Genomic DNA, 22,368 nt, shown 5'->3' on the forward strand with positions numbered 1-22,368 from the left:
GTATTGCATCCACCAATCATGGAGTGAATATAGACTATGACTTGAAATGTTATGTGTAATGTAACCCATGGTGCTGAGGTGTGAGGTGGTCAGGAGACCAGCAGGGGAAAAGCACAGGGAGCGGGAGGGGGTGTATTCCTGGATAAGGTCAGGGAGATAGGTGGGGGGTAGGTTGTGGAGGGCTTTGAAGGTGAGCTGAAGGTTTTTGTAATCATAGTTGATTGTGATGTTCTTTTATGCCTTTATTAGACAGGACAGACCAAGCATAAAAGGGGGAGAAAGGGGGGGTGACATGCGTCAGGGGGCTGGGGGCTGGAATCAAACCTGTGGTTGCTGCAGCAGGGATGGTGCCTTTATACATGGTGTGCCTGGGCCACTGGGGACCCCTCATCTGATGCTTTAAACTTTGCTATTTCTCTATTAGAAATCTACATAGCTGTTATGTATTATGTATGAATATAGTGAACCAAAGCTTGCATGTTAAACTGAAATCTGAGGCTGTTGTCATTTGTTTTGAAGCTGCAGCTCCTGTCACTCTTTTTGTTCAAAGGTTTAGCAGTGTTGAAGGGCTCTTGCTTGGTTTTGGTGTAGCATAATTACCTAACCAGCTCCAGGTGTGTGACAAGGCCTATGTAACAGATCAGTGTGCCTGTGTCTGACTGTGATCTTTGATCTTGAAGACGGCATCTTGAAGACGGCTTGAGGGCTGAATGAAAGAGAAATGCATGTGCAGCCAGGGTGTGCGGCACTAGTTTCTTATGCCAGCGATCAGCACTTTAGTACAATCCTTAGTGTGCTATACTTTGTTATATATTATATGGTTCAGGCCCCTTTTCACTCTTCACGTCTAGTAACAGCTGAGACAGTTCACCCTCTCAACTTCTCACATAGCTTTATTTAAATAACTGTCGAGCCGATCCAAATATCACAAAAAAAATAAAAGATTTGACAAAAAAATACAAAAAATGAATACAATGAACTTTAATTTTTCTTCTCTCCTACTCCATTATTCGTCTCACTCTGATTCATCTAAAACCAGCTCCATCTCAACCGGCTGCATCAGTAAAATGCTGTTTACACACAGTTGCATCAGTATTAACAATCTGATAATGTCACACGTAATCAGAGTCAATTTTCTGCAAAAACTTATCTGAAATACTTGTTTCTGATATTACCTCTGTTCTTCTGATCAAGAAGAATTTTAAATGCAAGGCTTTCACTTGTGACAATTTTTTGGTTCTCTTAATTAAAGGTCCAGTGTGTGGAATTTGGGGGAATATTGGCAGAAATGGAATATAACATGATAAGCATATTTTCTTTGTTTAAAATCATCTCAAAATAAGAGTTGTCATGTTTTTGTTTTCTTGTAATGAGCATTTATGTCTACATAGAAAGCAGGCCCTGGTCTATAGAATCCATCAGTTTCTAGAGTAGCCCAGAATAGCATTGTAAAAACATAAATTTTCAACTTGAAACTGTTTTATTCAGTGTTTTTACAGGTTTAAATTATCAGGTCTTCTTGTTTTTGGGAGGAAGAAACCTCTGCAATGATTCTAATTCGGCTTCCAGTAAAAACCTTCTGAACATATGGCAAGTGCTAGGCTAGCGTCCCATCTCAGACATGTTGAAGAAACACTGATTTGTAATGTGAAACTGCTTTATTCAGTGTTTTTACTGGTTTTAATCACCTGCTGTTTTTGCTTAGGAGAGGAGGAGACCTCAGCAGATAATTCAGCTCCTGGTAAAAACCTCCTGAGCATTAAACACTTAAAGAATTTTAACCAGGAGAAGTTTCAGCAATTTGGTCACAATTTGCAATCCTCACTGCTAGACACCACTAAATCCCCCTAAATCTTACACACCGGACCTTGTCTTCAACATGTCTTCCACTGCTGGCAAACACACCAGCAGACTCTTCAATGAATCACCAGCAGCTCGGTAACAAAGAGAAAACACTGCTGTAGCATCAAGAAGCTTCTGCTGAGACATGAGCTATGTTGCGGCTGTGATTCAGATCTCCGCTCTGACTCAACGTGACAAAATTCCTTTGGAGCCTTACCACACAAAAATGCAATGAGACTCCACCTAAAGTATGTTTATATATAGCAGTGACTCGTGGTTGGATGTCATGGATAAAAAAACCCATCAAACATTAAAATGCCTCTGTAATCAGAGCAGATAAATCAAGTGTCTGAAGAAGGAAACAAGTCAGGTGACCGTGACTCTTGGTGACTGTGAGCCTGAGTGACTGCCGGGAATGAATGGGAGCATGATACTCAGGACGAGTGAGTAAACACGTTGCCTTGTCTTTTTGCTGTCTGCATGGACTTCCAGTGAACTAGCCTTCCCTCTCTGCCTTCCTCTCCCCCCTCCTTCCTCCATTTCCTCTCTCTGTTGTTAAGAGATCCTTCTCTCAAAGACCACTGCTCACTTCACTTCGCTGCTCTTTAGCCCAGTTTGGTGGTCTTCACGGACTGATGCCTGACATGTTGCCAAAGATGTTTTAATATGTCAAATATAAGAAAGTGAACATAGGAAAAAGAGAGAACATGAATCCATTCCTTTCTATAACTTTCAGTGTAACTCATTTTCGTTGTTCCGTAAAATTAGAGTTCAAGAAAATCACTTTTCTTGCTTTTCTCCTCTGCCTCGGTCTGACTGTGCTGACACAGTCGCAGTGTGGCCAGCACCAGTTTACACAGCTGGGAAGCCAAAGCTCTCTAAACTCTGACAACACACACACACACACACACACACACACACACATACACACGCACGCTCAAGATCCTCTCAGTCTGGGTCAGTACAAACAAAATCTCTTGCTCTCATTTCTCCTTCACACAAACGGTGGCACACAAAAAGAGACATCTCTATTGAACACAGTGGTAAAAACCGTAGAATCGTATGCTGAGATTAAACATGAGATTTTAAAAAAAACAGTGGTGGAAGAAGTATTCAGATCCTTTCAAAGTGATCCAGCAATACCACAGTGAAAAGTAAAGGTACAAATGTATTATCAGCCTCGATTAGTGTTGTAATGTTATATACAGTATTATTAGATGTTTTCACTGAGGCATTATTGTGTAAGCACCATTTTAAAGTTGTAGCTGGTTTAGATAGACTACTACTTCACATAGCCTACTGTTGGCTCATTTGATTGATAAAAATGCATCATGTTTTAGAGGCTGATCAAATGTTTTGTATGAATGTCTTAATCCCAATTCAGCTCAAAGATTCTCAACGAGACAAGTTCAAACAAGCAGCTACTTGCAATGTGCTGTTCTGCAACGTTCTTAAAACCGGTCAGTTCACACCAATGCAACGACATGAGACAATGTATCATCTCTATGCAGCAACTCTCTGTACTTCTGTTCTGATTTACAGCTTCAGCATCACATGGACTGTATTCATAATAAATACACCACAATCATAGAAATACCAGCACCAATTATTCAGTCAGTGAGAATGTGTTTGTGTGAAGGGGGCATAAGCACATACAACAAGCAGCAACAGCGACCCACTATCTGACACCAGCACACCATGAGTACAGAAACAGAGGGCTCAGCGGGGATGGTGCACGTGCCGCAGCAAGCGAACACACCGTCTGCAGTCATTTTGACTTGATCAGCTGACTTCACTGTAAGCCGTGTGCCATAGAAACAGGTGACGTGCTTTATGTTCTAAAACCATTCGCCGGCGATTTGACCAGCTGAGTTGCAGGTGACATCAGCTGGCTTGAGACGAGCTCAGACCAGCCAGTTCACACCGCTGCAACATTCCAAAACAGTCTCCTATTGTCACAAATCTTTGGTCTAAACTGGGCTTTAAAGAATACTTAACTCCTCAAATGACCATTTGTACATCAGTTACTAACCCTGTGTGACGCTGAATTTGTGAAGGACACTTTGTTTTTCCTCCACATGCCTCCACAGTGAAAGAATAATCCAAAAACTGGGAAAATTCCTGATGATTTTAAGTGTGGGGGATCACCTTTAACAACAGCCTAACTATATCAAAACATCCGTTTCTCTCTACCTTAATGGGTGCACCTGCACTGTTAATGCAGAAGTGTAAAAAGTAAGGACTGAGCAAAGGACTGGACAAATGAGGCTTGGATTATACTGCACATGTAATGTGAGAGTTTATAAATTAATGTTTTTATGTAGTTATGCTGTTGTTAGACATGGACCCCTATGACATCAATTCATCAAGAATTTTCTCAGTTTTTGGATTCTCCGTTCACTGTGAAGGCATGCGAGAAAAACTACATTTTCCTCCCTAATTTAACCAAACACAGGGTGAGTAACTGACATACAAAATATCATTTGAGGAGTGAAGTATTCCTTTAATCTAATAAAGAAACTGAAGAAACCCAGCTGGCATTGTAATGTTAATTCACTGTTGAATCAACCTCATCCACCATGTTGAATCACTGTTGAATTATATTCTGATTTTGACGGATGAATGCTGACTTCACAGTGTTGTTTCAATGTTGTTTCAAGAACTTTAAATGTTGTTTCAAACTTGTTTCAATGTTGAAACGGACATTCAATCTTAATTTATAAGAATCTTGTTAACCTTTTTACAGCCATCAAAATGAAGGTGATCAGTTTGAATGCTGACTGAACAACTGATAATTTCAACCACATTTCAGTGTTGAGGGTCAGTTGTGTGCCCGCTGGCAACAAACATCTATAGGTGTCAGATAAATGTAGAAAAGTAAAAAGTACAATACCTGCCTCAGAAATATGGTAAAGAAGAAGTACAAGGAAGTAAAATGAAGACACTAACAACTAAAAAGTAAGAGTAGTAAGTAAAAATCCTACTTAAGTATAGTGCTAGAGTAAATGTACTTAATTACTTTCCACTGAAAATACTTGTCAACAACTAGAATAAAGCAGATAATAAGTTATGGCATAACGTCTCAGATTATATAAGAGCACTTCCTCATAAATTAATCTTTCTCTTTCAGATGATGACACACCACTACAAGTGCTGTGGTTGAGCCTTCCTGTCATTTACACAACTCCACACTGCTCTCTGCTGGTTTCCCACAGGAACACAAAACACACAGTGAAGTCAAAGATTAATTCCTTCATTTTTGTCTTTTTGCTTAATCCTCGACTGGGGTAATTTTAGAGGATTAGCATGACGTAAACACAAATCACATCAGAATAATAGAGTGTTTACATTCAGATTTATCTCCTGTCTTTCCTCGGCTGTGTGTATTACTGCAGACAGGGTGTTTTCTGCACTGACAGTACAGCACTCCCTTGCCTTGTGCACACACACACACACACACACACACACACACACACACACACACACACACACACACACACACACACACACTCATTCACTCACTCAGCAGAGGTCTGAGGAGCTCTTGTTGACACTGAACAGTTACTCATTATCAGTGTGAGGAAGAGAACAGAAGGAGACAACAGACACTTTCTCTGGATCACTGATAGAGAGAGAAGGAAAAACAAAAGCGGAGAAGGAGGAGGCACTGTGAGTGTTTCAGCAACAATGTTTTCTTTTTCCATTTCCTTCTCTTTTTTTGTGCTTCCTCAGTCTTTTCAACCACATACGCACATGAGTGTACATGTGTGGATCGTGTACACGTGTTGATGTGCGTATGTGTGAGACCCTTCTCTGTCAAAAGGACATGGCCTTACAACAGTGCCGTTAGTCACCAGCCTCTTCCCTGCTCAGCACCGCATCCCTGACTCACTTCTCCCACTTACGCAACGATATCTCTTTTGTTGCATAAAGAATCATCGAAAATCGCAATCCTTTCCAGTTATACAAACAAATCATCCTCTGTTCCCTCTGATGACTAAGAATCTTGCATGTGGCATTTAGGTGTACCATCTTTGCATACCGCACTAATAGGATCATCAGTTAAGATGTGCAAATTGAACTCATAAAACATCACTGTTTCTAAACTATGAAGAGCCGTCACACATGAGTGCACAAGCATTCCAAAAAAAAACATCCAACCAGCTGTAGTTTATTTGCATCATACCAGCTAAAAGATAATGCACACTCTACCACAGCAGCTCCCAGCCTGAAAGTTGGTTGCAGGACGATGAGCATTCCTCTATTATTGACTCTTTTTGTTTGGGCCTCTAAAAAATTTCAAATAAAACATACGTTATCAGTGTGTAGTTGACCTGGTCATGACCCAAAGGCAAATGCAGCCAGGGAGAGATGATGTCACGTAGACAGTGCTTAATTTTTAATCTGTGATGTGAAAGCAGCAGGACAACTCTGTCTTGCTGATGCTTTGTCATTTAGGTTCCTGCACTGTGTCCGTCTGGCTCTGAAAGCTCAGGGCTGTGCTGCACAGTGACCAAACTCTGAGTCACACTTGGCTGAATGAATTAAACTGACGTGACTCAACCCAGTATCATTTGGGAAGGGTCACAGATTTTGAAAGTGGTTCCCAGTTGCAGCTGTCTGGAGAGCCATCTGTCAATTCTTGGTAAACCTGTCCACAGATGACTCAGCAGTTTTAGTAGTAAGAGTGGTAACCCACATGTTATTAAACCAGTTCTGCAACTACATTTTTCAGTAGCTTGGAGGTAGTTCATATTTGCATAGTGATTTAAGTAGTGAAATTACTCTTTTGACATTTTTCTGTAGCTAACTACTGGTAACATTCCTACTAAAGCAATATTTTTTATAATTATTTTCCAATTCCTTCTCTGCTGTAATTAACCTCCCTTTAGTGTTAACAAATATTTGGAGAAGTTGTTGCATGCTGTTTTAGAAGTTACCCAACAAACATAAAAGTAATCCTGCCTAATCCCACATGGACTCTAGCATCTGGAAGGCAGGTGTCTTACTCATGGACATTGTATGTAAAACCAAAGATGACTTCAGTCTGTTTTAATTTAATTTAATTTTATTTTATTTTATTTTATTTTGTTTTATTTTATTTTATTCAATTTTTTTTAATTTTATTTCATTTTATTCAATTTTGTTTTATTGTATTTTATTTTATTTGTTTTATTTCTATTATTTTTTGTTCATCACAGCATTTTTTGCAATAACAAAGTATTTACAAAGTAGTTTGAACTACTGTTTCTAAGCAGCTCTAGTTAACCAAACTAGACTTCTTTCTGAGGTTGCTTTGCTGTAGTTTAACCTCTTTCAGTGTGAAGTTATTGTATTTAATTCATCCTTTATTCACCCAGGTGGGTCCCAGGGAGACACAAAATCTCCTCCTCCAGGGGAGTCCTGGTCAAGACAGTGGCACAATCAACATTCATTGAAATAACGTTACACAGTGAAACACATACAAGACATAAAAGTAACACAAGGGAAAGTAGTGAAAGAAAAGGGATATAAAGGCCATACCAATTACATCCATACACATTCCACCTAAGTCAAGCACTGAAAAGGAACAACATGTTTCCACCAGGGCAGTTTTTAAAACACATTTAAAGGTGTTCAAGGCAGGGAGTGCTTGTAAGGTAACAACATTTTGAAGTCCATTTCACACCCAGGGTGCATAAGAAGAGAAAACAGCTTTACTGAGCTCTGAGCGCACCCTGGGGACATTTAAAAGAATACGATTTGAAGAATGAGTGCAATAGCTGCTAAAATGAAAGGACAAAAGGCTGGATATATAAGTGGGTAGTTTACCTAACAGTGCCTCGGCAATAAATAACAACGTGCATTTTTCTCCTCTTACACAGACAAGGCCATCCGAAAGATTAATATGAAATGCAATGGTGAGTGCCAGAGCCTGCATTTGTGACAAAACGAAATGCAGCATTATATGCAGAATCCAGTTATTTAAGTAAGGATGAAGATGCATGAATGTAAATCACATCACCATGTAATACAGACAGAAATGAACATGCACAGTTCTCTTCCTGGCCTCCAAAGAAAAACTTTTTTTTTTTTTAAATGAAAAAGAAGTCCAGTTTTGGCCTCAGTCAACTTTTCATCTGTCCATTATGCCCAGACATTTATAGGAAGTGACTCTTTCAATACATGTACCATCTTCTGTCAGAATAGTGGGATCAGCTGTCTTAGAGCGTGTGTGTGAAAGTCATATGTCTGGTCTTGGTTAATTGGTGGCTTGTGAAGCAGTGCTTTCATTCGCTTCCACAACAACTTTCCCTTCAGTGTCAAATAATTTGAATGTGTAACAGGTGAATCATCACCTTAGCACTAACAGACCTTTTTCCTTTTTTTTTTTACTTTTTTAACCCACGAGGGGAAATTCAATTTTTTCACTCTGTTGTCATATACACTCAAGCACGAAACACACACACATGCACAAACAGGATCTATACATGCATTATATGGAGAGATGTCAGAGTGAGGGGGCTGCCTATGAATCAATCCAGTTATCAGTTCACGGTCTCTATTTGGTCCGGATGGGGACTTAAACCAGACCCAAGTTACTGCCGCCCCAGCAGACAAGACAAGAAACAAGGATTCATACTTTTAACTTGATATTACAATTAACAAAGAAAACGTATTCAAGACCCTTTAATACACATTTGATCTGGGATTAGAATATATTCTTTGTTGGACCTTTGACTTGACTGTCTTGAGTAATCAGAGTATCACAAGTCTGTTGTCTCTTGCTGAGTCAGGCAGGTCAGTTGAAAACCTGCAGGTCCACTGCAAAGTCCTGCAGCAGGTGTTACATATCAGTCATCGGGTGTGTGTTTGTGTGTGTGCTGGTGAGATAAGAGCCAGTGCAGTTATAAAAATAAATAAATAAAAAGAGCCGGAGCAATCAGAGAGCGAGGGGATAGACTTGATCTGATAAATATTTTAGATGGTGTCTCAGTGAACTAAGGCTGGGAGTGCGCTCTTTTGCTCCTACCTCTCTTACTGTACACTTACAGGAGACACACACTCACATTCACAAACTCACAATATCACAGATACATGAGTATTCTCACACACACACACACACACACACACACACATACACACACACCATGAATCCACGTCAAATGTTGAGACACTGTCAGTGTTATTCTCCAACTTCCAGTGCTACCTTATTATTAATAAAGTGTAACATACTGTGGGTCAATATTTCATCACCAACAGCCATGTTACCTACAGTAAATACACAATTTTCAAGCCGATACACAGTGAAGTGATTTTACTAGCAAATTAAAGCCTAACAAAAAGAATTCTGTATCAGATAGGGCAATGTTTCTCTTACCTGAGAGCGGGATCCCTCCATGAAACACCGGCACTGCTGTGCAGCAGAAATAAAAGGAAGTAGAAGAGGAGGAGGAGAAGGAGGGTGATGCGTGACTTCTATTCTTACAATTGATGTATTTATATGGAGGTATGTACAGTATATATGGGCTGAGAAAGTGTGAGTTATGTAAGAATGTGTGAGCATACAGTACAGTCAATATCTATTTATTACACTGAAATCCTGTTGTTGTTTTTTTGTAGTTTAAGTGCACGACATCACTCATGAACAGCTGATTCATTTCATCCCCCTAGGAATGAGTCAGCATGTGTCTCTGTGTGTGTTTGTGTGTGTTCACCAGTCAGTTTTGGAAGTCGAATTTCCCTTTCATTCAAATATAATGAAAATATTTTATTAGCATATGTTTTACATTACATAACAGTGAATCATAAAATGCACTGTTCTATTGAACAGGCCCCGTGGAGCAACAGCTGTACAGTCTGGCTGTTATTTCACTTGCAACCAGCAGGTGTCAGCATAGTCCCTCTCTTTTGGCATTGCATCAACCTATCTCACCTGGACAAGAAAGGGAGCTATGGAATTTCTGTATACTGACTACAGTCCAGCATTTAACACCATCACAAAGCTCAAGGAGCTCGGATTAACAACTTACTGCGCATGTGGATCCTTGACCTTCTGACACACCTCTTTGACCCTCATCCTTAGAACCAGAGCACCCAAAGGTTGCGTTTGAGTGCCCCGCTGTACTCCCCTTACACACATGATGACTGTGTAGCCACTTTAGACTCCATAACCATCATCAAGTTTTCTGACAACAGAGCTGTGGTGGGTCTGATCATGGATAACAATAAAACAGGAGTACCTGACAGAAGTAGAGGACCCAACCTACATCAGCAAAACTAAGGAGATGCTCGGGAAAGAGCAGCAAAAGAACTACACCCCCCTTTAATATTAACAGGTCCTCGGAAGAAAGGCTACATAGCTTCAAGTACTTTGGTGTCCAAATCACAAAGGGCCTGGCGCTGGGTGCTGACTCGGCAAAGTGGAGACTGTTTCACCTTAGACGCCTGGGGGAATAACAGGTAACCCCTCAAACATGGAGGAACTGACCGATTGATGTATTGATTCTAGGCATGACATTGATATTAGATGTAGTTTGGTCAGTGTAGCATGAAGCAGGGTCAGCAATATGTTTTTATCTGATCAAAGAAGAAGGATACCTGATAGCAAAGTAATAAAAACAGGATTTGTCTCATTTCTCAACTCAACTGCAGGACATTAATATTTAATGGATCTTCTTCACCCTTTGTCTCTTTCTCTCTCATCCACTTCCTCTCCCCATCACCTATAACCTCCACCACCACCCTTACCTCAGCTCCCACTCCCCCCTCTCCATCCTCCTCTCTGTCAGATCCCACAGCAGACAGGAACTATAAAACAGTGAGCAGAATTTCACTCAGCCAGTGAACAGTTGGAGCCAACACACCCACTGAGTGTCCTCTACGTGATCACCGCACAAACCTCGGATTTATTGGGAGGTTGCAGCGCCTTTCATGTTTTACCACCACTTGGTGCAATGCCACGAGGCTTATTTTCAGGACAGGGTAAAAGTCTGCCTTCCATTCGAGGAGATATCAGAAGGTCGTGTGAACAGTTGCAGCAAGGTCATGCTTGCTATTCAACTGATTAAACAATAATATACAATGCTTAATGAAATCTTTGTTCCAGCCCCACTGAGATAAAGACAGCAGTGTGTTTTGTTGTTGTTTTGATAACATGGATTTGAATCTCTTCTTTTCATCTGCTTCTGACCCCAAACTCTCTGCAACGCCACTAATCCAATAATAATCCCAACTACTGTAAGAAGATAACCTCTGTGTCAGATTATGCTGCAGAGTCAGTGAAAACACAGAAAACAGGGAAGTTGTTTTATTGGTTCAGCCCGGCATCACAACTGAATGAAGAACAGCCTGTGTCGAGGACATGAATAATTCAATAATCCAGCTTATCCAAAATTATTCAATGCATATCAATTCTGAGCGCAGGAGTCTGAAGTGGACAAAATTGCTTATAAAACATCCTGCAGGCTACGTGTAATGTGAGACCGCTGCTCTGAAATGCTAACTAGCGGGACCAGCCCGCTGTGCAAGTGACATATCTGCAATGACAGTAACACTGAGCCTAATAACATCCATTACTGCCCTGCTGCTTAGCAAAGAAGGACTGAACTCTCAGGGTGTGTGTGGGTGTGTGTGTGAGTGTGGGTGTGTGTGTGTGACATCATCTGAAGTAGTGACACTCTTGGGTACGGTAAGTCAGCCTCCCTCTTCCCACACACAATCAGCTCTGTAAACACACGCATATGTTCATGAACGCACACACACACACACGCACACACAGTTTCACACGCACACTTGAGAGTTGTTTTCAGACAGCGTTAAGGTTCTTTTATTCTCCGGCTGTCCATTAAAAAGTAAAAAAGCATCTGTTCTTTTTAAATAACCATCATCTTCTTCAACATTTAAATTGATTTGTGATATTTTTTTTCTTTCATGTCCTGCAAATAATGTTAGCTGTCTTCCATGTGTTGCTTAAGCTTTCTCAGGCCGTAACTGTCTCCACATGCCCAGAGGAGGGACATGGGGAATAAATAAAGCTTTTGTCAAAGGCCGGCTGGCCCTCGTCCCAGATTCTCCTCTTCCTCCTTTCCTCAGTGTCCCCTCATCAGGCAGCAGAGTAGATTGACATCCTAACTCAGCTTTCATCCACTCGGACACCAGTGTGTGTGTAAATGAACGTACAGTATGTCAGTTCAAGTGTTTTTTTTTCAAGTGTGCGTACACGCGACAGTCACTGTGTGTACACGGCATGGTACCACGAGTCTTTCTCTGTGAGTCTCAGGTCTCCGTATCAGAGTTCGTCCCTTGAGGCTCGAGCTGCAGGAGGCGGTGAGTCTCCAGTGACGCTGTTCTGTGCCACCGGGCGGATACTGCCCTGCTGGGCCGTCTTGCGGGCGTGCTGCCGATCCCAGTCTGTGGCCACGGCCTCGTCGTCCCAGATGGTAGAGGTCTCTGTGTCGCTGATGTAGCCTGGCTCTCCGGTGTAGTGGGTGGGATAAATGAGCAGCGGCTCCACAGAGAAGGCCTTCAGGTCCCGCGGCTCGAAGTGGGACATGTAGTCAGTGCTGAGAAAGATGGGGGACAGATGGGGAGAAGAGATGTTAAGGATACTAGAGGCAATTTGATTTTGATTAAAGTGTTGAGTATTAATTATTATCATTATCAATTAACCTTTGATTATTTAATTTCATCCATAAAACGTTAGAAATATAGCTAACAAATATGGTTAACGAGTCCCCACAGCCTAGAGTGATGTCTTGTGCTTTCTTAAAATCAAGTGTCAGGTCTTAAAGCAACTGTACACCTGCATTAATATGACTAGATGTTACGTGTCCGCTCATGTCAGTTATCAAAATACTTTTCAGTTAATTTTCTGTCAGCTAACTCATCAACGAATCAAACAGTTGTTTCTACATTAATAATGACGAGAGATTATTCGAGAGGAAATCAACAGGAAGCTTCAAACTCTTCAGCACCTGTACATTAAAAAATGTTGGCATTTAGAAATGTGATGTGATTGATATGATTACCGACTCATCCTCTGTGACTTATCTATACCAAAGTTCAGAGGAAGGAAGGACTATTTTGACCGTTTGGTATTTTGCTTCACTGACTCATCATATCCTGTTAACTTATAGTTCTGCTGTCTGTGCACTCAGTGTACCGGAATTTAATTTTACCACGGACAGCATATTTACAGGATATAAAAAGGGGAACAGGACACTCTTCTAAACTGCAAAACAATTAGTCATAATAGGGATGTTTTATCACTCTGCACAAAATCACATGCTTTACAAAAACAGTGGCAGAGGAATTGAGTCTTTATATGCTGTTAGAGGTCAGATATGAAGGTGAATGGTAACTAGTGTCTATAGCTATCAGATAAATGTTGTAGAATAAAAAGCACATTATTTCCCTCGTCTGAAATGTGGTAGAATTAGAGCTGAAACCAACAGTCGTTTAATTGTTCAACGGAAAGTTCATCAACAACTATTCTGCCATTTATTTATTTCAATTTCTTAACCCAAAGTGTCAATCATTATCCAGTTAAAGCTTCTGAAGTTGGAGCTCATGCTTTTCTTTGTCATATATGATAGTAAACTGAAGATCTTTTGGGTTTTGGACTTTGTAAATGCCACATTTGGTCCTGGAAATTATAATATACACTCTTTTCTGATGTACCAAAACAAATGAGCATACAGGCATTCAAGAAGAGTACAAGCACTTCAAAATCTGCATTTAAAGCTACAGTCTCTCTTTCTTTCTCTTTGGTGGCACCCATGACAATAAGCAATAATTGCGAGTGACCAAGAAAACCAAAAAAACGGAGGTTACGCCGCTTCACATACATGCAAGTTGAGGAGCCAGTCTGTTGTGTTATCTCTGCCTTTATTCTCTGGTGGATCAACCACTCCTGGGAGATGGAAACCCTGTCACTAACTGTGGGCCGCTTGTGACTTTTCCTGGGAACGTCGCCTCTGACACCCAGTTTGTAATAACACAAATTCAAGGCAGTCCCCCAGGAGGTGTGCCAGGTTTTGAAGCCAATTCTCATAGTGGCCAAGTGGTGGAATTACATTCGTCACATGATGCCATGTGACCCAAAAAGGCTTTTTCCCCACAGACTTACATGGCGTAAATCTCAACCCCGGTGAAATGACACATTTCACGATAAGAATTTGATCCATTAAGTTCAATAACAGTTGGAAAGTCTAGAAGAGCCACACTATTTAATAACTTTTTTGCCCATCAAATAAGTGGAGTGCTAAAGGCTTGAAACAGTGGACCATAGGCTCAGTCACCATTGTGTTCCCTCATTCAGCGATAAATAGTTACTTAACAGATAGCTATATAAAGGAAAATCTTTGAGATGATTACTTCAAGTGCAGTAGTTGAGTAAATGTTCTCAGCTACTTTGCAGCACAGTAGACTAAAAACAGTGGGCATGATAAAGAAAATCTGAAAAACATTTATTTAACATCTTCATGTCGTCATGTAAACTACCATCATATTGTGTCACACTATAAGCAGCACAAAACTCTACTATCAGCCTGTCATCGTCAGTGTGCAGGCGGGTCAGAGCGATGAAGGAGAGCTGTTTGGGTGGGACACGTCAGCCTGGAGGCTCGTGCAGACAGAGGTCACAACAGGGGTCAACTCCCTGCTGTTCAATACCTGTTTAAAGCCTGTCAGCACCACATGTGACAGTGAAACCCTACACCTTAATTAGACCACAAACGAACCCACTCACACATTTTTTCACGCAATGAGGCCTTTTCTACCTGTCTTTACTGTCGTGTATTTCTATTGCTTCTGTTTAATGTGTGTTGCAGAGCAAAAACTGAGAGGAGAAGAGAAAGCACTTTACTGAGTTTAGTAAGACAGCAGTCTCACCATACAGCTTTCTTTCCCCTAAAAACAACATATGTGACATAATAGCCGCAATTTAAACAAAACACATAATCCCCTGCTGTTCACTTATGTAATATACAAAACATTTTACAAAATTTCCCAGCTGCCTCTCCACATCTCTGTCCATATTTCCCATTTCTTTCACTTCTGAACAAACTCACCTTCTCTCACTGTTGAATACACACACAGCGTGTTTACCTAGTAATCTATACACTGCACTCTGGACACACATCTACATGTATTTATATAGTAACACGCTCACACTCACACAGTGTCCATCTCTACCCCACCCCCATGCCCAGGCCTCTATCAATGGGAATCCTGTCCCCTTCTCAAAACCAGCAGGAAGAGCCGTGCTGGCCCACATTCCTCAAAGAGAGAGAAGGAAGGAAGGGGGGAGGAGAGGTGGGTGACACGGGGAAGGAGTGGGTGTGCAGAAACATAAAGGTCTGTTGAGGAGAGTGAGGGAATGATAAAGACGTAAAAAAGAAATGAAGAATGAGAAGAGAGCCAAGAAAGACAAAGAGCTCCCTTTAAGAATAAATGATAAAGAAAATGGAAAGGAGGGAGGATGTGGAGGTGGAGGTGGAGGTGGAGCAGGGCACGGCAGGCATCCCCAAGGAGAAAAGAAAGAGAAAAGCCGGCATTGTGTGTGCTGTGCAAAGCCTTGTACCCACTGAACCCCAAGAACAATCCGTGTCCTGTGTACGAGGGAGCAAAGACGAAGGGAAAGAAGAAGAAAACAGAGAAGAAGAAGAAGAAGAAGAAGAAGAAGAAGAAGAAGAAGAAGAAGAAGAAGAAGGGGTTGGTTATGGAAAGAAAAAGAAAGAAAGAGGGGCGAACATAATCAGGGTATAAGCCGGGACATATAGGGAACATATCTTGGAACTGAACTGAACGGAGGTTGTGGTCTACCACACGGGAACAAACTAGGAAACTACACACTATTCCACTGTTTAAAAAGTTGCCAACAAGCATGTTTGTGTCTATGTATAGATAATTACTGTACACTAGGTCCTTCAGTATTTCAGCGCTGGTTTATTGCCCTCGTGTCTGTTTTTGTGCATGCACAGGATCGATGCATGCCTGACTGTTTTCTTTAAATATAGCTTTTAATTTTGCATCTTCGTGTTTATTCTGAACGTGGATTACCTGATATAGAGTGCACCTGCAATCATCTATTCGTGGTCCTCAGTAAATATTTGTCTGTCTGTTCATAAACCAGATTGTGTGTAAGGATCTTTCTGTCTGTGTTTGTGAACATTTAATAGTAATACATCTCTTTGTAGCTTTGTGGTTTTCTGCATTACACGCCTCAAATAAATCTCCATGCCTTTGTATCCCATGAGCATGCTACTCCTGTTATTCTAAGCGCAGTCATGCAGCACTGTAATTTAAAATCAAAGAAAACTGGAGAAAAGACTGACTTTGGGTGTTTGTTGAACATGATGGGCAGGAACTCGTCGACGGGCAGCATCCTCGCGAATGGCTCTGCGGCCAGTAACTTCCTGGCTCCCTGCTGTGACAGCGCGTAGCCGAGTGTCCAGTAGGAGTAGTCAGCCTTGACCAGGTTGTTCACGCCGTCCACGGACTGCTCCGGCTGCTGCACCTGCATACGCTTACGCCCCACATAGCTAGAGCAGAGATGGGAAGAATGTGTTGATGAGGCTTCATGTGAATGGGTGCAAATGCACATTTATTTGAAAGAACAAAAAGTGTGGGGATGAGTGGGTGTTCTTACATGAGGTCCCAGTCCAGCTGGGTTTTGTCTATGTCATCCATTATGGCCTGGAGCCGTCGTTTAAACCTGGGCTCAAACCTCACGTCATCCTCTAAAAGAAGAACCCTCTGGAGGCCTTGCTCTATCACCTGGATCAGAAAGTACAAACACCCAAGTTAGAATGAAAGAATAAAAGCTGTCTGGATTGTCCCTATCTTTTACATTATTCATGATGCTTACTTATCTATCTGTTCTATCTTATGTGGGCCATTTTTTGGCTTCAATTTATCAGTAGGATGGTGCAGGCTATTTAAGAGTAACTTCTGTATTTTGGTCCAGTATTGAATGAGACAGCTGCGGCTGGCAGCTCAGGCAATTGTGCACGGTTCATGTACTATCACAAAAAGTACTTGTTTTTGCCACTTACAGGCTCAAGTTATTATTGTAAGTGTCTGACAACATTATGGAAAGGATCCCTACAGAGATAAACCTTTTGAATGAATTAGTGATTGTTGTGGGCGGCACGTGGTGTGGTGGTTAGCACTGTTGCCTCACAGCAAGAGGGTTGCCAGTTCGATCCCGGGTGTGGGAGCCCTTCTGTATGGAGTTTGCATGTTTTCCCCGTGTCAGCGTGGGGTCTCTCCGGGCACTCCGGCTTCCTCCCACAGTCCAAAAACATGCAGATTGGGGACTAGGTCAATTGGTAACTCTAAATTGTCCATAGGTGTGAATGTGAGCGTGAATGGTTGTCCATCTCTATGTGTCACCCCTGCGATAGTCTGGTGACCTGTCCAGGGTGTACCCTGCCTCTCGCCCGATGCCAGCTGAGATAGGCTCCAGCCCCCCCGCGACCCTCAAGAGGATGAAGCGGTTAGAAGATGAATGAATGAATCAATGGTGATTGTTGTAACAGTAGAAAGTTGAGGTGTGTTTTACAATGACAAAATTACTGTTTATTTAAATGGAGTCTGGTGGCTTTGGTGAGAGCAATACAACGGCTGTTTCTAGCTAAACAAAAAGGATTTTACTCCTTAATAAAAAGGTCTATCTCTGTAGGGATCCTTTCCATAATGCTGTTAGACACTTGTAATAACAATGAGAACCTGTCAGTAGCAAAAACAAGCACTTTTAGTGGTCACACACTTGACGATGTACAATTGCCTGCAGGGATTACATTGCAGCCTGTTTTGCAGCTGCCAGCTGCAGCGCTCTCACTCAGTACTGGACCAGTTTCAGAAATTCTTGTTCCCATTAGTCATTAGTTGAATTGAGAAAATAGGGTCAAGGCTGAAAAATACTGAGGTTACATTATTCACATTATTTGGAACGATCACTACACTAACTGTTTTGCTTTGATGGTCTGGAAGCTGATTTATAAACATGAATTAAAATGCCACTTTTCACCCATTCATTGAATTGTGTGAGGAGTACCTGGAGAAAGCCCACCTGACACAGAGAGAACATGCAAACTCCACACAGCAGGGCTCCCCCACCCTGGGTTCCTGGTTTGAACCCAGGGTGGGGTTTTTTCCAGGTACTCCGGCTTCCTCCCACCGTCCAAAGACGTGCAGGTTAGTTTAATTTGTAACTCTAAATTGTAGGTGTGAATCTGAGTGTGAATGGTTGTCCATCTCTATGTGTCAGCCCTGTGATAGTCTGGCGACCTGTCCAGGGTGTACCCCGCCTCTCGCCCAGTGTCAGCTGGGATAGGCTCCAGCCCCCCCGCGACCCCTAACAGGATAAGCTGTTATGGAAAATGGATGAATATATAATATAATATGATATAATATATACATGTTTCAAACTGCCACACTCTGGCAACTTCTGTTGTGACATCATATTGCTACATGCACATGACAAAACCATAAAACAAACAAAACAAATATCTACATACTGAGCAGTCACCACAACTATTATAACAATATGATGATCAGCTTATTTCGGCGCTATGTGGGAGAACTATTGTAATTAGCTTGATCACAAGCAGCTGATGTTCACCTACAAGTTTTCTGCCTTTACATGCACATTTATCTTCAGGCAACAAGGAGGACATTTGTTTCCTGTTGAAGGAGATGTCAGCAGGTTGTGCTGTCACAAGATCTTCCAACCACCACTGCTCACTACACGGGCCTTCCTCTGCGAAATCAGTGTGTTACTCCCTCTGTGCTCTTACCTGTGTCCATATAGAGTGATGGCTGAGGAAGCAACCGATCTCCCCTCTGGTCAGGACTCGTCCAGAGTAAGGGTCCTTGTAGCCCGGCATCATCTCTATTCCCAGCGCCTGCAGCTGGGACGTATTGAGAGCTCTGGGAGAGATGGGGAAAGGAAATGTGGGATGAGTAGTTGGAAAAGAAAGGTCATTCTCATAACTACACTTGTCATTATGCAGCTGAGTTTGTCATCAGTGAAAACAGCGTCTCTGCAAAACACAATAAAGTCAATCTCAGCAAGCTGCAACAAGTAATACATTTTGCCAGACAACCAAAGGCTGGAGGAAGGATTAGGACATTCTCAACAGCGGATTAAAGAAAGTGCCGAGGAGGGAAAGTAAGTCAAGCCTGTTGCTACAAACACCAAAGCTCTGTTTAGACAGGATGTTTGGATATAGATGTAAGAAAAAGTAGCAACAGACGGGAGACACAAGGCCGGGCATTATCTTAGCTGACGTTCAGGGAGCACAGTTTAAGTGCATGAGATGTTTTGGGTGGAAAAACCTGACTTGCGGTGGTGCTGAATATACTTAAAAAATGTAAGCACAGAGAGTTTGAGGTGATTTCTTTGAGGATTAAAACAGCCTTCAGGTCAGTTCATCGGGTTCATGCAGGGCTGTGTGAATGCAGGTAACCTACTTGCCGTCCACTGCGTCTACCAGCGTGGCGTGTAGACCCAGCGCAGACATTGTTTTCAACATCCTGGTTCTTCTGTCCAGCCGTCGCTTCAGATTGATCAGGAAAATCTAAACAGAAAAAATGGAGACATGTTCATTTAAGAGATTTTCTATTCTGTAAGTTCCCTATTTTCTATCAGTTTCTCTCTGTACAATAGAAGATGCCTAATAAAGTGAACAGAAGACAATTAAAACAGAAGTTTGGGCAGAGAGGTTTGAGATGAAGGCAAGGGCAAAGGAAGAAGAACTTGGAGACCCAGCTACAACAACAGGAAGTGGGAGTTGCTGATTAACAGTAAATACACAGAGAGAAGAAGCTGAAGAGCTCCCATTCCTGCAGGCAGAGCCAACACACTCATAACTCACTTTATCAAAACCAGTGGTGTCCTGCGGTGACGGCGGGGAGTACAGGTGCTCAGTGGGCTCAATGTCGTGGTCAACTGTGGACACAGAGAGGAGGGAGGCGAAAGGTTAACACAGCAAAAACAGGATTAGAAAACAGTTGAATTTCCTCGGGATTGTGGTGGCTAATTTAATTTGCTTTATTTAAAATCTGAGCAGTGAGAGGGGGGTGGGGGGAGAAAGTGAGACGGAGGTGGGGGTTAAATAAACAGGGAGGGGGAGGAGAAGATATAGAGACAGTATGGAGGAGGGGGATTTAGGTGATGAGGGTTGACAGGATGCAATCATGAAGGGTCGGGGTCAAGACGGAAAAGAAACAAACCTGAGAGGTAAAGTAATCAAGGAGTGACTGATAGTAGAGCCACAACAGCTGGAAAATGTTGCATGTGTATGTGTGTAAGGACTCACTCAAAGCCTCGGTGATGGTGTGTATAAAACTCTCGCTTTCATCTTCCACACTCTGCTGTGCTTTTAGAGGGACAGGCAGCAGGCCGTAATGTTCTTTGTTGCACACGTACATCTGCACACCTGGAACACACACACGTGCACACATGGTTCTGTAAATAAAACCTTTTGACCCAAACCTTCAAATAAACATGCAAATTAGACCGCCCCAGGTCCTCATACCTCGTCTACGTGTGCTGACAGCAAATAAATACTGCCACAGCTAATAAACTGCTCGATGTTCCTTTAAGTGTTGTTGTTATGCATGAAGCGTGGTTAGGTGGGATGGTTAGGACAGTGTCATACAGAGTGGATAAAAGTGCTTTGCATGTTTCGGGAGGGATCAAATGTGCTATGATGCCCTGGACACCAGTATGCAGACTTCACACAAGAGAAACATATGTTATCAATCAAAACCATCCTCTCTTTCATAGCATTATCAACATGTGTGTCCTTGTTTTTATGTTGCATTTCAATTGGGTTCTGTTTCATACTTAATTAATTCACTTGTGTTTCCCTGTGTAAGTTTTACTGAAAAGTAAAATTATGCATAAGTGACATTTATTTATCTTATAAATACCTGAGTATTGTGTTAGATGATTATCTTTCTTTTAAGACACATGTTGAGCAACTTGTGGAAAGGCTTAAACTGAAACTGGGTTTTTATTTTACAAATAGGAACTGCTTCTCTTTCTTGGTCAAAAAAAGACGAGTCTCTGCTACTTTCTTGACTATGCTTGATTATGGGGATGTATTATATATGAATGCACCCTCCCAATGCTGCATGTTCTGGACTCTGTGTATCATGTTGCATTGAGATTCACTACCAACTGTGAGCCCCTAACTCATCATAGTATCCTGTATAATCAGTTTGGTTAGCAGAGCCTGGCTCTGCAGTCCGGGCTCCGCCAGATCATTCAGTTGACCTTGCTGTACTAACGATGGCCTATTTATTGCTTATTGCTTTTTTCCTCTTGGAATTTTTTTTTTTTTTTTACCTAAGCCTTGTTTCTCTGTGCCTCAGATCCGCGCTCACCGGTCATCGGTTTGGCTCAGCCTGCCTGCCCTGTTTCCCCCAAGCGCCCTGGATCAACCCAAGACACCTCTTCTTGCTTTATTGAAAATAAATCCACTTTAAACTAAACAGCTGTCTGAGTCACGCAGGTCCAGTTCTCTCTATACTATATAACACTACTGGTTAAATAAAGGTTAAATAAAGTAAATATAAGATAACAGTGAATGCTTAAATGGAGTGTAACAGTAGCAGAACTTAAAAAAACCCCTACAAAGTCAGGGAATTGACTAAGAAATGTCCATTGCACTGCAAAAATCATTTGCCACCATATGCTATTAATTATAAAAGATCAATCAAGGCTTTAACAGCACACTCCAGAGTGGGTTGAATTGAGCAAGGGTGTGTTATTGCTTATGAATTAAACATTTTATTCATTATCAGAAGAATGAGAAGAATATCTCCTCTTTCAGAAGTTAAATATTCTCACTTTAGAGGCCTTCACACAACAGAGGCGTTGAATGAATTTGCACGTCAATGTATTTTTTTAACTGTTGTTTTTGTCATCAGTACTTTCACACCAAACACGAATACAATGCAATGAATGAATGACTTTTTTTTCAGAATAAAGTTGATTTTGCAAGGTTTTCGTACCAGGAATAAAGGCCAAACCAATCACATCCTGTTGCAAATGTCCCAAACTCACATCACTGCTGGTATGAATAGGTTTGATGCAGGCAAGAATTTTTATGCTGTTTCTTCGTCACGCCCCTGGTATGTAAATGCCTTAACAAAGTATATTTACTTGTACATTTTTGCATTGTTGTAGATATTGAAACTAATTTGTGGGACAGAAGAAGCCGTGCCTCTGTGTTTCTGTGAGGGTCTTATTGTTTGCATATCGGTTTCTGTTTGTGTGAATGCTTTTATGTGTTTACTTTAAGTTGGCAGGCAGATGCCACACACTCTTGTTGTCTGTGTAATGGAAAGCTTAATGGCTCTGTTTGTTCCCTATGGATGATTACTCACGTCAAACACACAAATCTACAAACACTGGTATTGTTGCACACTTACACACAGACACAAGCACAGTCAAGACGAACACATGGATCCATTTTTCTCTGCTTTCGTTCATCTGCTTTAATCTGAGACATGTGCATAAAACCAATC

The 22,368-nt window shown here is 41.6% G+C and overlaps 1 protein-coding gene across 2 annotated transcripts in view; it reads right to left on the reverse strand.

Annotated features, from left to right (window-relative positions):
- Positions 1-11,116: 11,116 nt before the first annotated feature.
- colgalt2b (collagen beta(1-O)galactosyltransferase 2b) overlaps positions 11,117-22,368 on the reverse strand; it is a 32,953-nt gene continuing 21,701 nt past the window's right edge. For both annotated transcript variants that reach the window (XM_049588008.1, XM_049588009.1), the window contains exons 6-12: positions 20,151-20,270; positions 19,707-19,780; positions 19,303-19,409; positions 18,627-18,759; positions 16,475-16,602; positions 16,161-16,367; positions 11,117-12,386 (exon numbers count right to left, since the gene is read on the reverse strand). In XM_049588008.1, coding sequence (XP_049443965.1) covers positions 12,113-12,386; positions 16,161-16,367; positions 16,475-16,602; positions 18,627-18,759; positions 19,303-19,409; positions 19,707-19,780; positions 20,151-20,270 — 1,043 coding nt within the window. In that variant the 3' untranslated portion in view covers positions 11,117-12,112. The remainder of the gene's footprint in view (positions 12,387-16,160; positions 16,368-16,474; positions 16,603-18,626; positions 18,760-19,302; positions 19,410-19,706; positions 19,781-20,150; positions 20,271-22,368) is intronic.

This window comes from Epinephelus fuscoguttatus, linkage group LG10 (genome assembly GCF_011397635.1).
Source record: "Epinephelus fuscoguttatus linkage group LG10, E.fuscoguttatus.final_Chr_v1".
In the NCBI taxonomy this organism is placed as follows: domain Eukaryota; kingdom Metazoa; phylum Chordata; class Actinopteri; order Perciformes; family Serranidae; genus Epinephelus; species Epinephelus fuscoguttatus.